The sequence below is a fragment of the Tetrao urogallus genome, assembly GCF_951394365.1.
Source record: "Tetrao urogallus genome assembly, chromosome: 3".
In the NCBI taxonomy this organism is placed as follows: domain Eukaryota; kingdom Metazoa; phylum Chordata; class Aves; order Galliformes; family Phasianidae; genus Tetrao; species Tetrao urogallus.
Genome location: NC_136815.1, coordinates 34673594 through 34688406, shown reverse-complemented (window position 1 = coordinate 34688406; position 14813 = coordinate 34673594). Strand labels below are relative to the sequence as shown.

Sequence of the window (14813 nt, the reverse complement as noted above, 5' to 3'; positions counted from 1 at the left end):
TATTACAGTACACAACATTTTACAGAGACAATCTCCATATTTTGAAATAAGAATGCAAAACTTTTCCTTGTACTAAACCGGAAAATGTTCAAATTCATATGTAAAATCAAAAAAACTTTTCCCAGAAGAAAAATGTATTTTTCAGTAGCAATGAAGTATAACCCAAGACTATTATGATTTAGAATGTAAAATTTTAGATTAGTGGTCCAGTAGTACAGAAGAAACACAGGATAAGTTATTGTAAAATAAGATAATTTTTCTGTCTTCCTGTCACATACATTGCATTATATCAGCTTAATTATGCAATGCAGGCAAATAATTCTATTTACCAATAGCAATGCCACACCTCTGACAAGATACTCAATCAAAAAAATAGACTTGCTGGAATGAAGAAAACGTTCCTGTATAAATCGGAGTATAATTATAAATCAATTCTTTTGTTTCTTCACCTTCACTGGGGAAACGGTGCAGGTTCTTCCGGGCTGTAAAACATTTCAGAAGTACAGATCACTTTACAGCTATCAGCCTCGACAGTATCTTTGTTAGCGAATTATTCTGTGTTCATAACAGCAAACAAAATTACAGCAATTAATATTAGAAGAATCATCAAGATACAGGTTCAGAAAGTTGTTTACAGCAGTATTTTATTAGTGAGGAGGGACAAATTCAACTGTTAATTTAAAATTCAGGCTATAGAAGAAGGTATATTCATGAGCTATTGGCAGTATCTATCAGAGACAGCAATACTGATAACACTGGAAGAAATGCATCAGAGCATCAGCCTACTGAAAGATGCAGTGCAAATATGGTCTTTGTTGCTAAGGACAATAAAAACTAAATCCTGCTCTAGTTCGTCATGTTGGCAACTCTACACAAGTTAAAATTAGTTACAGATGGATATGAAAGTGATATTAAAAGAGTGGCTTAATTATACACATATCTATGTTCTCTTAATTTTTGTCAGTTGAAAAGAGTTTACATTTTTCACTGTATGTGCATATATGTACACAAATTCATATGCACTGTATCTCAACAGGAAGAAGTTAACAGAAGAGCTTCCAGATTTGCTTGGATAATAGCCATAGTAGCTTTACTTCTGCTTACAAAATATATGGTGTTCTACTACTGCACTACAAAAACAATTAAATGGACGTATTTTATACCTTTTCTTTTTTATCCCATAAGAATCTTATTAAAACCGATAAAATACAGGAAGCTTATGGACACTGTCAAGGGATTTCATGTTATTTTTCTACGTTTATGGAAAGCAGCGTAAGACTACAGTATGCAAGGAAATAGCCTTAAAACTTGTAAGTATAAACATGACTTTTATTTCTACAGACTCATTGACTATGTCAGCACACATTTTGCCTATTTTAAATCACTGTCCCTTTCTCCAATTTGGTTGCTCTTTTCATAAGACTCATAGAATGCTTTGAGTTGGAAGAGACCTTTAAGATCATCTAGTTCCAACCCCTTGCTATAGGCAGGGACACCTCTCTCAAGACCAGGTTGCTCAAAGCCCATTCAGCCTGGCCTTGAATGCTTCCAGGGAGGGGGCATCCACAACCTCACTGGGAAACCTGTTCCATAAATCAAGAAGTCAAACCTAGAGTCCAAACACAGTTTGGTTATTGATTATGTTTTTTTATATTCCCGGTCAAACTATTGAGACATCTTCATGAACAGCCAGAAATCAGTATTTCAGCAGAATGGTGTAGGAAGCATTGATAAGTGTATAATCAAGTTTGATCACTTCAATACTCCTGTATTTGTAGAGTATGTAATGATAGCAAACAGATTACAATGGTAACTTGGTTTAGAACTGAGGACGTGTCTAGAATTATGAATGGATCATTTTTTTTTTTCATGTTAAAGTCTTTGTGCAAGGGAAGATATGACATTACAAGATCATTATGACATCATGAGATCATTCAAAACAGAAGAAAATCACTGCACAGGCAAGACTTTTGGCCCAGACTACTGAAAAGGTTTGGTCTACTTCTGCTACAGCAGTCGGCCTTTTAATGCCACTTTCACAAAGCCATTCTATTTCCCTTACTTTTTATAAGCCTAAATAAAGGTTGCAGAGTAAACTTTTCAGGAAGCAGTAAGAGGTACTTGACTTATATTTACAAACAATACACTTACCTTCATTAACAAAGAAGTCAGCTATGTAATATGCAGCTCTTACAGCTGATGAGGAATGTGGAATGCCTGATGAGTTCTTCCATTCAAAAGGATTTTTTTCTGGATGCCACTGGACACCATAAATTGGGTATTTGTATGCTGCAACAAACACATTTTCCATCAAAGCATAAAAGCGAGATCTACACCTTAAGAGTGATGTGTTTAGTCTTACTGAAAAACAAAGTCAAAGGACAAGCTACAAAAAACCCACACTTATCAACAGCTTAATAAAAGCTTAAAGAGCAAGCTGAAACAGGTCCAAGTATCAGGATCTTCTTGAAGGCCCAGTCAAACCAGAGGAAGCTCCCATTTGGTCCATACCAGGAAGAAGCCAGTCCTTATGTCTTGCATAAAAAACAAAGCCACAGCAGGTGATGACTGCTCTGTGATAAAAACTGCTTGCAGGCACAAGATGTGTTATCATTAGCCTGATTACATCTTCTGATCAAACTGCTATTCTCCTCTTCTTCTAGAGGACTGACAGCATGCCATACAGAAGAATCCCATAGGCTGACAGCTGGGCCTTATTGTAGAGGTGCTAGTCATGCACTAATCAAAACAAACCCCTCTCTAATGAGCTAATATGTTTTCTTTGAGATGAGCAAACCTGGTGGAAAACATATGTAACATGCGGTAGGGAAAGCAAAAGGATTTTGGAGAAGAACAATTACCTGTATTGGTGTCAAAGCAATGAGAGAAATTGCTGTTATTTCAATATCATGAATTGTCCTCCCTCTACTCAAATGGGCAATAAAGCATCATGAGGAGGCATGCATAAGCAGACAGACAACAAGGAAGATGCAACAGAGGTACACTGTTAGGGGTTAGGCTATTACAAGATATACAAGATATACAGTTCGTACCACAGTATTGGTATATTGCAGTGTTGAAGTGTCATAGCACTTCTGGAAGGGGAATAGTGAGTGAAAGAAGTAGTTAAGCTCAAAAATATGTACTCAAAAGAAAAACTTTCTCTGCAAACACTACATCCATCACAGGCAGAGCACAGACAGAGCCAGCACTCACCCTGTCATTCTAACAGTAAGCTTGCACTACAAAACAGCATAAATGCCACCACACCTCCAAAACTGCTGAATAAATACTTTGTTTCAGTCATATTTTAGAAAGGAAATTCATTTTCCTACCTTCCATGGTAGATATAAATTCCACTTCATCATCAGTGTTAGTGGTCAGAATATTATAGAAACTATAAAGCTTTTCATTCTTTGTGAAATTCTGCAGTAAGAAGGAAAGAAAATAAACATGTGTTATCTGTTTCTTTATTTCTAGTTTAGACAGAGAGAATGCATTTGTGTTTGTGAGGTAAAACAATCAAATACCTCCATGGAAATGCTCCATACGTGAAAGTTTGATGTTAACGGCTCAGTAGCAAAGGCATGTAGCAAATCACTGGGAAGATTCTTGAATAATCTACTTTGTTTTGCAGCTGTCACAAAGAAAAAACAGATACTGTCCATTATCCAAGCTGCTAACAGGCTGTCTATTACTGAATAGGAAACACATTTAATAAAACACTACTTTGAAACAAACTGTCAGGTTTCTGTGGTAAAACTTCACAATTTAAGAATGTACTGCAAAGAAATTAAAAAAAAAAAAAAAAAATAGTGAGATAAATCCAGAGTTGTATAGACTTTATAAAAGTTTGGTCAAATTAATAAGAAAGTATTAATCATCAAACATTCAGCCTTGTGTATTTTTCACAAACAAAACCACAATACCTCTCAGCAAAACTCAGACATGAGATGTAGTGGGATTTCTCACCTGATGTAAAGTTCAAAGGGAGTGAAAAACCATTTGTTTTGGTATTAACAAGTAAAATTTCACCACTTGTGAGGTACGTCAGCAACTCGTGTCCAAGACATGTTCCCCATACTGGGAAATAATCTCCTTTATCATTAGCCTTCAAAATAAACAACAACAAAATAAAGTACTGAAGATTTACAGAAAGAAAAACGAGCAGAACTTCCTATTCTTTTCACTTTCACCTCTGTAGATGAGAAATAAAACTACCACAGCAGTACAAACAACTAAACAGTTGTAACAGTTCAGCAATTGAAATAACCACATCAAATGCCTTAGTTCTTCTTTAAAAACTTAAAATAAAAAAAATAAAATAAAAAAGAAGCAAACATCAGTGTGGATGATACGGGTGTATTAAAAACCCCATAACAATACCACAGCCTATTACATACCTGCTGGTGGATTGTTGATTATGGTAGCTCACCTTACATTTGTAAAACTGCTAATGTTTTATAGTGCTAATCAAGTCTGAAAAGATGAAAATTAAAATACACAATCACCAGTACTAGCACAGGAAAAAAAAAAAAAAGAGATGAGTAAGCATTATACATGAAGAAGTGAAAATTATTTTCTGTCTTTTAGTCACCTTCAGGGCACGTACCAACCAGTAAGCCTGACTCTTTGGTCATAAATTTATGACATACACAATTTGTTGTGAAATGTCAATAGAATTTCGTAATAGTCCTGCAAACACTAACAGGAAACCACAAGAAACCACCGCCCCAAGCTGCACTTTACACCATGAGCAGTTTTGTAGAGACAAATGAGATCACTAGTTTTATAAAATTCAGATTGAAGGTGACAGATGAGTAATCACTATGAAAAAAGACAAGAGACAGATGATAGAAGAGCAACATTGATATCATAGGGACTGAGCAGTAGGAAACTGGTGCACTGAGCTGCAGCTGACTAGTTTTAAGGATGCCTGTGCTTTCCTGGTTTGATCTCCATTCCTTTCAACAATACGCTCTTAGAAGACAGAAAAGTTTTACTTCAAAATATGTTTATTACCTAGAAAAAAAAAAAAAAGAATCTCTTATGCTCAGAGAGAATTAAATTTTCCATAAGGATTCAGAGCCTTCATGATGTTCATTGAAAGAAATAGCTTTCCCACAAATTCAATCTTTTCCTAAAAAAAGCTAATGATTAGCAATAAAAAGTACTTCATACCACCTTTCACATGCTTTTTGTCATGTTGTAAGTTAAATTAATGTTAACTTCAGAAAATCTGTTCTATTTACAGCTACCAAGACACTGGTAATTAGTACAATGAGATAACATGCCAAAGTAGACATTTTACATGCATCTTCAAAGATGTATTTAAATCTACTTACATATAAGAATATAGGTGCTTCACTAACTGTAGAATATATGTTAGGAGAAGCTTTAACGTTACACGATTGCAGACTGGATTGTTAGAGAGCCTCTCTGGAATTCCTTCGGAGTCTAAGTCTTATTTATGAGAGGTTTACTAGTAATTACATTTAGGTGGATCTTTGTTCTGTATTTCATGTCCCTGGATACTTTGTGCTTTTGCAAAGCTTTATTGTTACTTTATTGCAGGTTCAGAACAGCAATGAAGCCCCTAGTTACAGTGAATAAACAATAACTGGAATTTAAGAAGACGACACCACATAAAACATGAGAGGGTGTCAGACGTCCAAATCTTAAGCTTTGAAATGATTTTTTAAGTAGAAGCTAGCAATGAGATACTTATTATCAGGCTTATGGTTAACACACTGGATGCCAGTGGGAAACTAGAATATGAGCCTCCTTGTCGTTTTGATTTTTGAACAGTGACAAGAACAGAATGTTCCTTAGTAATTACCTCTAATGCCTTGCGGTAAAATATCTTAGCAACCCTGGAATATTCTGAAGTCCTAAGATTCACACCACCTCCTGGAAAAAGTACCCTGAAAGGCAACATCCAAGAATATGATTAGCAACAGTGAATAACAGCGATTAAATTAAGAACTGGACAGTGAAAAGAGAGAAAAGTCTGACAGTGGCTTTAAGGTTCTGGATTAGGACATCTAGGTTTCTGAAATCTATAAATGGGTATCCAAGGTTCCACCACGAACAGGAGGGATCTAGTCAGAAAAGTCAATGGCAATTCAAATACATTTTCAAGAGAAGACACTCAACTGGCTGGGAGGCTGAATAGCCCAGTAGGCTTATTGTACTGATGTGCTCTCTATTAATTACGTGAGTTTAGACAGCTATCACATATATAGTTACATTAGTCTTTTTCATTTGCATTATCCTTGTCTTTTACTGAATCACATTCTAAAATTTTGTATTCTTATACTAATAAATAATTATTAGCAAAAAGACATGACCAAAAATAGCATAGAGAAAGAGAGAGGTGAAAAAAACAGAGAATACATGAAACAGAGAAGTAAAAGAGTTACTACCATATAAAAGAGTTGTCCGCAATGACTCCATCAAACCCTACCCTCGCTCCAAGCTGCCTTTTCCTAAACTTTAAAATCCTAGCCCTATTCTCAATTCATCCTGTTTCATTTAAGTAGAGACAAATTTATGAACAAAGGTTGAGAAAACTGAGCTTATTTAGCTTGAAGAGAAGGCCCCAACGAGACCTCATTGTGGCCTTTCAGTACTTGAAGGGAGCATATAAACAGGAGGGGGAATGGCTGTTTAAGAGGGTGGATAGTGATAGGACAAGGAGGAATAGCTTTAAACTGAGACAAGGATGGATTAGGATAGATATTAGGAAGAAGTTCTTCACTCAGAGGGTGGTGACGCACTGGAACAGGTTGCCCAAGGAGGTTGTGGATGCCCCATCCCTGGAGACATTCAAGGCCAGGCTGGATGTGGCTCTGGGCAGCCTGGGCTGGTGGTTGGTGACCCTGCACATAGCAGGGGTTGAAACTCGATGATCATTGTGGTCCTTTTCAACCCAGGCCATTCTATGATTCTATGAAATTCTACCCCTTCTTATGGAAGATCAAAAAGTTCCCACTAAAAAGTGAAAAAGTATGCTTGGCTGTAACCTTTGGTCACAGGGGATCTAATTTAGCTAAATAAGACAGAGTAATCTCAGAGACTATTTCAAAAACAAATAGCATGCAATCTTTTTCCTTCATAAAAATAAATTAAAAAAAACAACAAAAAACAAAAAAACAAAAAAACAACTGTAGCTAATCTTTGTGTGGCTTCCCAACTACAAAAACCACAAAAGCCTAAGACTTCATATAGTCTAACAGGTTTCATACATGCAAATGATGACATGCACAATCAAGTACTTCTATCAGTAGGTAAATGAAGTCTCTTCCAGATAAAACTGGAAATAATCAAGTGATCTCTTTAATCCACTGTAGTGGGAACTCAACTGGATTTACTAGTGCTACCCCCATCAGCCACTGAGTTTTCACAAAAACAGCTGAAGGATTCCTCAGCATTTCTGAGCTCTGGAAACAGTAACTGGTAACTTGTTCTAGCTACTTGTTAGTATTTCAGTGATACATTTCATACCATCCTAAGCATCTACAAAGTGAGTGAATATGCACTTCAACTCCTGGGACTGGGTTTACTTCAAGGCAAGCAATTCACAGGATCCTGCAAAAGCCATCAAATACTTTCTAGAAAAGTAAAGGTGTATTCACAAAAGCATAAATTATTCTCTAGCTTGAATTTAGCTAATAGAGTATAGCTAAACAGGACAAATTATAGACTTCCACAGAGATTTGTTTAGACAAATATGATGATCCTCATATGGAAGAGGTGGGAAATTCATTTCACCTGTTCCTTCTGTTCATCATAAACTCGCCAACATTAATTTAAAAACAAAAACAAAAACAAAACAAAACAAGTGACATTTCTGCTAGTACAAGATGGACGATGGAAGTAACTCATTAAGCAACAATGATAATGGCTTGTTATTGTGATAGCCAGGTCAAAATGCAGCTGCCTGCATTCTACAATCTCTCACTGATTAGAGGTGATGATGTTCACCATGGATTTCAAAGGCTGTCTCAGAAAGACAAAGCTACACTCATAAAATTCTACCTCTGCTATAGTAACTTCCATGGTCTTAAGATGACGGCATTTAATCATAAAGAATTTCCAACTGCAAAGAACCTCAAGCTAAGGTCTCACAACATGAAAGATCAATCTACTTCTTTCTTATACTAAGTTCCCACAGTACAGAGTCCTTCCCCACACAGATCCTACTTGTTACTTATGCACGACTGTATTACGGAAGCCATGAGCTGACAGTGGAATGTAATGAGAGGAAATATAGATCATTCTTACCCACCTACATAGCACAGACCCAACTGTCAACCTCAGCAAAGACAGAAGGATAAAAGAACAAGATCTATTTGCCTAATACTCCACTAAGCACTGACAAAGACTGGGGGGTAGAAAGGAGATTCCACTGCTTACAGTTCCTCTAATATGAAAAGATCACTCATGAAAAAGTGATGAAATTACTCATTTTGTCTCCGGTACAAGAAGACACAGGGAAGAAAGCACAATTGCCTTACTCTTCCTTTTTTTAGAACACTCTGAAGATCCACATCTTAATGTGTATGGAATGCTGTGGGGCATAAGATGACACAGCTCTCCCCTGATAGCCACTGCTCTAAACATGCAAGTTTTAGTCATGGTGATTAATACTGTGATGTGCATAAGATCTATGAAAATATTAATGGTCTAAGATGTTCATCTCATGACTACAAGTAGACCAAGCATGCTCTATGGGATCACACACAAAACTACTGAAGTGTAGCACGATTTTCCTTAGATCACAATTAAAAGTGTGTTAAACTAGATCACATGCAGAAAACATGGAAAAGAGACACACGGGACAGTTACCAAAGGTCAGCTGACAACTTGGAATACGTCTGTCTAACAAGAGACTTAAGAGACTTAAGCCTCAGAAACAGGGCAGGCAAGATGGACCATTAAAGGCAGAAAGAGCCCAAAGAGAAAAGTGTAGAAGAGAATGGAAATCAGAAGCCTTGATGCTGGAGGAACTTGGAGAGTACTGAAAGAGAATGGAAGAAGAGAGAAGATAGGGTTGGAGCAGAGAAGACTGAGTGATGACACACACAGCACAACGTATTACATTTCAAAATCAAGGTGATCGCTTAAAGGAGAATGAGAGAAAAAAGGAAATGACCTACTTCACTTGTAAAGAATAAACCAATGGTTAACCTCTGTCACTCCACTTCCGACTATCTGCATTGGGGAATGCTAATATGAGTCCTGACAGTGTTACAGATAATCTGACATGCTCCAAACAGAAGAAGATGGAGCAGATCTACAGGGGATGAAACAGTGCTCTGTCTTAGAACAGATTTATATGTCAGCACAAGCTTGCAAGAGAGCAAAAAGACAACATCCTTGAGAAAAAAGCAGATTGAAAAAAAAAAAAAAAAAAAAAAGAATTACCAGTATTTCAACAGAAAAACAATGCTCAAAACTTACCCATTAATAGAGTGGAATATTTTATCATATTCTTCATCTGAAAGATTTAATCTGAAATACGAGGAAAATAATTACAAAACACATAGTATATATATAAATATATACGTATAAAACCATTAAAATATCATATTATATACTATATATATTACTGAACTGAAAGAAGAAGTATAGATAATATACAAAAAGTATGGTTTAAACATTCAAAATAAAATAGTTCAAGCGCAAATGAAACAGGAACCTGTCAGGTATGGTTCAGGATTAGATACTGAGACCCCTTTGCAACTGATCATTAAATTTAACATTTACATAAATGGTATGGCTATTATTTCCTGCAAACTGGCCACTCCGGTTTCTGATTGATCCCAAGATGTGCAGAACTGCAAACAGTTGGTCACACCCATTCTTCAGAAAAGACTGGCAGGTGGAAAGATCAGTAAGCATCAGGAAAACAGTACGATGGCTCTACACTCACGCAAAATGTGTACACTGCGTATATTCAGTGTCCAGCTTTGCAGTATCTAACTAAGCTTAAAAAATTGGAAGCATCCATTCAGTGTGTGATCAGCAAAACTTCTGGTCAGCAACCATTCTGAAAGCTCCACTAGCTACATGAGGAACACCAGCGTAAAATTCAGGCACTTCACCATTGTCCTTACTGGTCTGTGTGGGTACATCCCATTACGATTTTTTTGATGCTCCGTTAGTGTCATTTGTATGATTCTCACTTTAACATCTGACAACAATGCATTTACTACTCTAGAGCCAACTGCTGGCTATGAAGCACATCAGTTCTTCTACTTACTCTATTAGTTTTTACTCAGGAACCAAACTATTACACAGTAGGATGTCAATGACCCACACTTTGAGCAAAACTGGACTTGGATTTCTTCAAGGACAGTCTTTCTACATTACTTCAATTCTCGGACGACAGGATGACAGAATGTGACAAAAGATAGAATTTCTCCAGATGCGTGTGTTTGTTTGACAATACACATTAGACTGAACATAACAACTTCAAAAAACCACCAAGGTGAACTAGGGAGGGGTAATTATACAAATTGAAAAAAAAAGAGAGAGAAATTGGGAGGAAAAAAAAAAAAAGACTTTTGTAAAAAGAAATATTAACAATTACACATTCCAGCCTACTGCTATCCTGATTTTTAAAACAGCTCACAAATTGTGGCTTTGAATAATAGTCGATGAGCTGTAAACACTCAGAAAATCAGCACGATGCTGCCTGGGCGTCCAATAGCCTTACGTTAACTGTTACCCACTTCAGGAGATACAAAAACCCACCTTATTGGCACGATGCGGGCACCAGCAGACTCCAAGAACTTCACATACGAAGCCGCAATATACGAACTTCCGAATTTGTGGAACTCATCGAAGTGACATTCCTGCGACAGTATCCCTGAGAGGTCCAAGAGAGAAATCAGCACGTCAAGAAATGTTTCATGCAACTGTTGGGCACAGAAAGAAAAATTAAGACTCCAATTTCTCACTCCCCCCCCCCCCCCCCCCCTCCACCTCCCATTACAGCATTACCTGCACTGTCCAATGACAAATGGTGGGACAGCGGGCATCAGTCACACTGCCTGGTCACAAGGCACCTGGCAAATATGTTTCACCTAACTCCCCTCTTTTAACTAAGTAGTAACAACTTCTCTTAAATAAATCCCATTTTGAGACTCTGCTGAAGTATGTACAGCACCGCGGGTCTCAGCAACAAAGAGTTCAGCAGTGAGAGCTCGCGCAGTCTAACCACCATTTCGCGACACCACGGAAGCCCGCAGGCTTTCGGTTTTAGTAGCTACGTGCAGAGAATCAACGCGCAGATGTCACACGGCCGCCCCTTACCGACGATGGGCCTCTCGTTTGGCTCCGGCTCGCGGCCGCGCGGGGCGAGCGAGGCGGCGGTGGCACAGCGGAGCAGGAGCAGGAGGACGGCGGCGGCCGGGAGCGGAGCGAACCCCGCTACGTGCCCCATCGCCACTCGACCGCTGCCGCTCCGAACAGACAGTTCCGCGACCGGCCGCGGGGCACGCTGGGAAATGGAGTCCCGCCGGCCCCGCCGCCGGGCACCGGGCGAAGCGGGGGCTTTTGTCGCCCTTCTCCTCACGCTGAGCGAGAGGAGGCGGCCGTGCGCCCGCGGAGGCCGGGTGAGCAGCATTCTCTAGCCGCCCTCCGGCTTCCCAGCGGCCTAGGCGCTGAGGGCTGAGCTGTCAACCGCTTCTCGCGGCCGCCGTAGCTTAACAAGAGCAAGCAGCGCGCTTGCAGCCCGGAAGGCCAACGCTACCCGTGGCTGCATCGCTAGAGGGGTGACCAGCAGGGAGAGGGAAGGGATTGTCCCTTCTGTTCTGCGCACGTGAAGTTTTGTGTCCAGACCTGGGGCCCCCAGACACAGGAAAAGTGTGGAAATGTTGAAGTGGGCCCGGAGGAGGGCCACAAAGGTGATCCTCTGATCTGTGCCCCTCTCCTACAACGACTGGCTGAGGGAGCTGGGCTTGTTCAGCCTAGAGGAGAGAAGGCTGCGAGAAAGACACCGTTGCAGGCTTCCAGTACTTAAAAGGGAGTGTATGAACAGAAGGGAGACTGACTTTTTACATGATTTGATAGTAATAGGGTGGGGGGAAACAGGACAAGAGGGAATAGGCAGCTTGAGCTGGTGGTGGCAACCCTACCATCCATGATGGGATGTCAGAACCACGTGGTCTGAGATCCCTTCCAACTCAAGTCTTCCTATAATACTGTGGTTTCACCAGCAGGAGTCAAAAACCGGTAACGCTTAATGAAAGTAATTCCTGGGTCACTGAAAAGTAACTAAAGCTCTTCAAAACAGGAGACTGGTTGAACTAGAAAGGTTTATTAATATAATTATGTTAACATGTAAAAAAAATTTTTTTAATGTGCATTAAATCATGCTTATAGGCAGTAGCAGCATTTAACAGCAAGTTTATTTTTTAAAGGCACTCCTGGTCTTGTTAGAGAAGAATAAGGCATGTGCAAATTTTTGTTTATTTACTTTGCAGCTGACCTACCTCCAAACATCACACTTTCCCTTTTATTATGCAAATGTCCTGATTATTTTATGTCATTAGCAGTAGCGACAGTTGTTCCTTGTCCAGAATTTCTAAGTTCTACTTTACATGTAAACATTACAAATAATTAACAGTTCATGAAGAAACAACTGTACTCAGTACTCTATTGCATTACATGCTCATGTTACCATTTAATAATAGGTTCGGGATATTTTTGAACATATTCAGGACTTCATTGATATACTATAGTTCAAATAAAGATAAAAGCCACATTTTTTCTCTACATACACAATCAAATGAACTAAATTTCTTTCTGTTAAAATAAAATAGCAACAGTAGGAGATTGGTTTCACAGGAACCTGATCACAGGAGCATGGTTCATTCCTTTACATGGTATACATTCAAGGATTAAAACAGAGAGCATAACGTTAGTGCAATAGCTTCAGTTCTCTGACTCATAAATGACTTGGAACTTGAGTTATACACCTGAAGAACTGCCAAATGACTACTTATTTTCTTATAAAAATAATCACTTCAACTATTTAAAGAGCTTTTTCATATCACAAAATAGTTCAATCAGATAAAAATAAGGATGTGAAATACATGAATATATGAAAAATATTTATCTGAATTTAGGCTCTGCATCAAAGATATCCTGAAAGAAAAGAATGAGAATGCACTTGAGGAAATAAGATAACTGAAAAAGGAAAATCCTTGTCAGTTTCAAAGGAATTTTCTATCTGACATTGACCTTAGGTAGCATAGGAAACTATGACCAACACATACTGTGCAGGCCTTTCACAGATGCTGTACATGCTAATAAAAAATAGCTTCTGCTGGCTTTTTCAATAATGAAGTATCAGTGATAGAGATGCTTCTGATTTCACACAATATTCTCTTTTCTCTCTCCTAAATATATATTAATACAACATCCCAGCATCCTACAGATTTTAAAATAACACAAGTTAGCATTTCTAGCTACCTGAGAAGTATGTCGTTACGGTGAATGTTTATACGGAATGCTAAATATTTAACACTTATGTGAACACTCTCTGGCTTGTTATAAAACTGATACAAACTGAGTATACAAACTCCAGCAGTTGGTCTATTAACAGAAATTTTAACAACAACAACAAAAAAAAAAAAGCATACAAAAAAAACAAAACCAGTGAAAAATAAATTATCATTTGAGATTATTGAATCTTGGGGAATGTAGGATGATACAGCTTTGTAATACAAGCAGCAGTTAAACATGAATCATGTCCCTTTAAAAATCTATTTTCCATAAGTACAGACTTTTTTCATTATAAATACAGAAGAGGACTCAGCAGAAATTAATAACAAATTTTTCCAGTGTCCAACACTATATAGGCAAGTTGTCAATCACTTTTCTGACAATAAGAATCTCCTAGGCATCTCCTAGGTTAAGGTCCAAAGCATCCTTAAACCACACAGCAGTTATTTCTAAGTTTCTGATCTACGAAGAATCTAGATCTTGCAGGGTGAAGATCTGCTTCACCTTGCAAGACAGATATTGCAGCCAGCGAAGAGCAGTTGACCTCCGTAGCAATCTACAACAGGAATTAAGTGTTCACATTACTTAGTTGCTTATAGCTTATCCACAGACATTATCTCTTTGAAGAAAGAAAATCAAAATTCAATTTTATTATTACTTTTTTTTTAACTCTCTGACCAGTTCCTCCTGACTCACACTCTCCTTTGAAGGATATGTGTATGGCATTTTCCTCATCTTCCCCACGAATCCTCACGATTACTGTGTCAATTAGTGCAAAAAGGGAGGCTGCATAAGCAGCACAAAGATAACAAATGTTTCAGTATTGATGACTAATTCATAATTTGACTGTGTAATCTTAGCAGCACAAACTAACAAAACAGCCATTTCCCTGAGAACTGATTTGAAAAGCAGGCCCCCACTTGTAAATTAGGCCTGTATTCATACTTCTGCATCTAGTCTACCCCATCTATATTCTGTTCTACTTTAATTACTTGGCTTTGTATCTTATCATCTTGACAAGCCAAGATAGAAGAACTAAGCATAAGGTTCTGGACTGCATTAATATAGATGAGTTGTCTTCCAAGACTTAACAGGAGCAGTATCAATATCTGATATACAATGTACAATGTACTGGTGAAGCTGGCATGCAACTTCACCAGTTACAAACATGTAGAAATCATTAGTCTACTCAGACATACATATTGATATACTCCAGTTAGTATGGAGTGCAGTCATTGTAATTCTGCTCTGAAAAGACATTCTGCTTTCGTTTACTATGATTTCAAGTTTACAAG

At 38.1% G+C, this 14813-nt stretch overlaps 1 protein-coding gene across 1 annotated transcript; it reads right to left on the bottom strand.

Moving 5' to 3' along the window:
• Window positions 1-360: 360 nt before the first annotated feature.
• GGH (gamma-glutamyl hydrolase) lies at window positions 361-11452 on the bottom strand (the record flags this gene model as incomplete). The annotated part of the gene is made up of 9 exons (XM_079533430.1): window positions 361-482; window positions 2152-2289; window positions 3336-3426; window positions 3531-3637; window positions 3973-4111; window positions 5840-5924; window positions 9466-9516; window positions 10762-10876; window positions 11323-11452. The coding sequence occupies 9 exons, from the start codon at window positions 11450-11452 to the stop codon at window positions 361-363; spliced, it is 978 nt and encodes a 325-aa protein (XP_079389556.1).
• Window positions 11453-14813: the final 3361 nt, after the last annotated feature.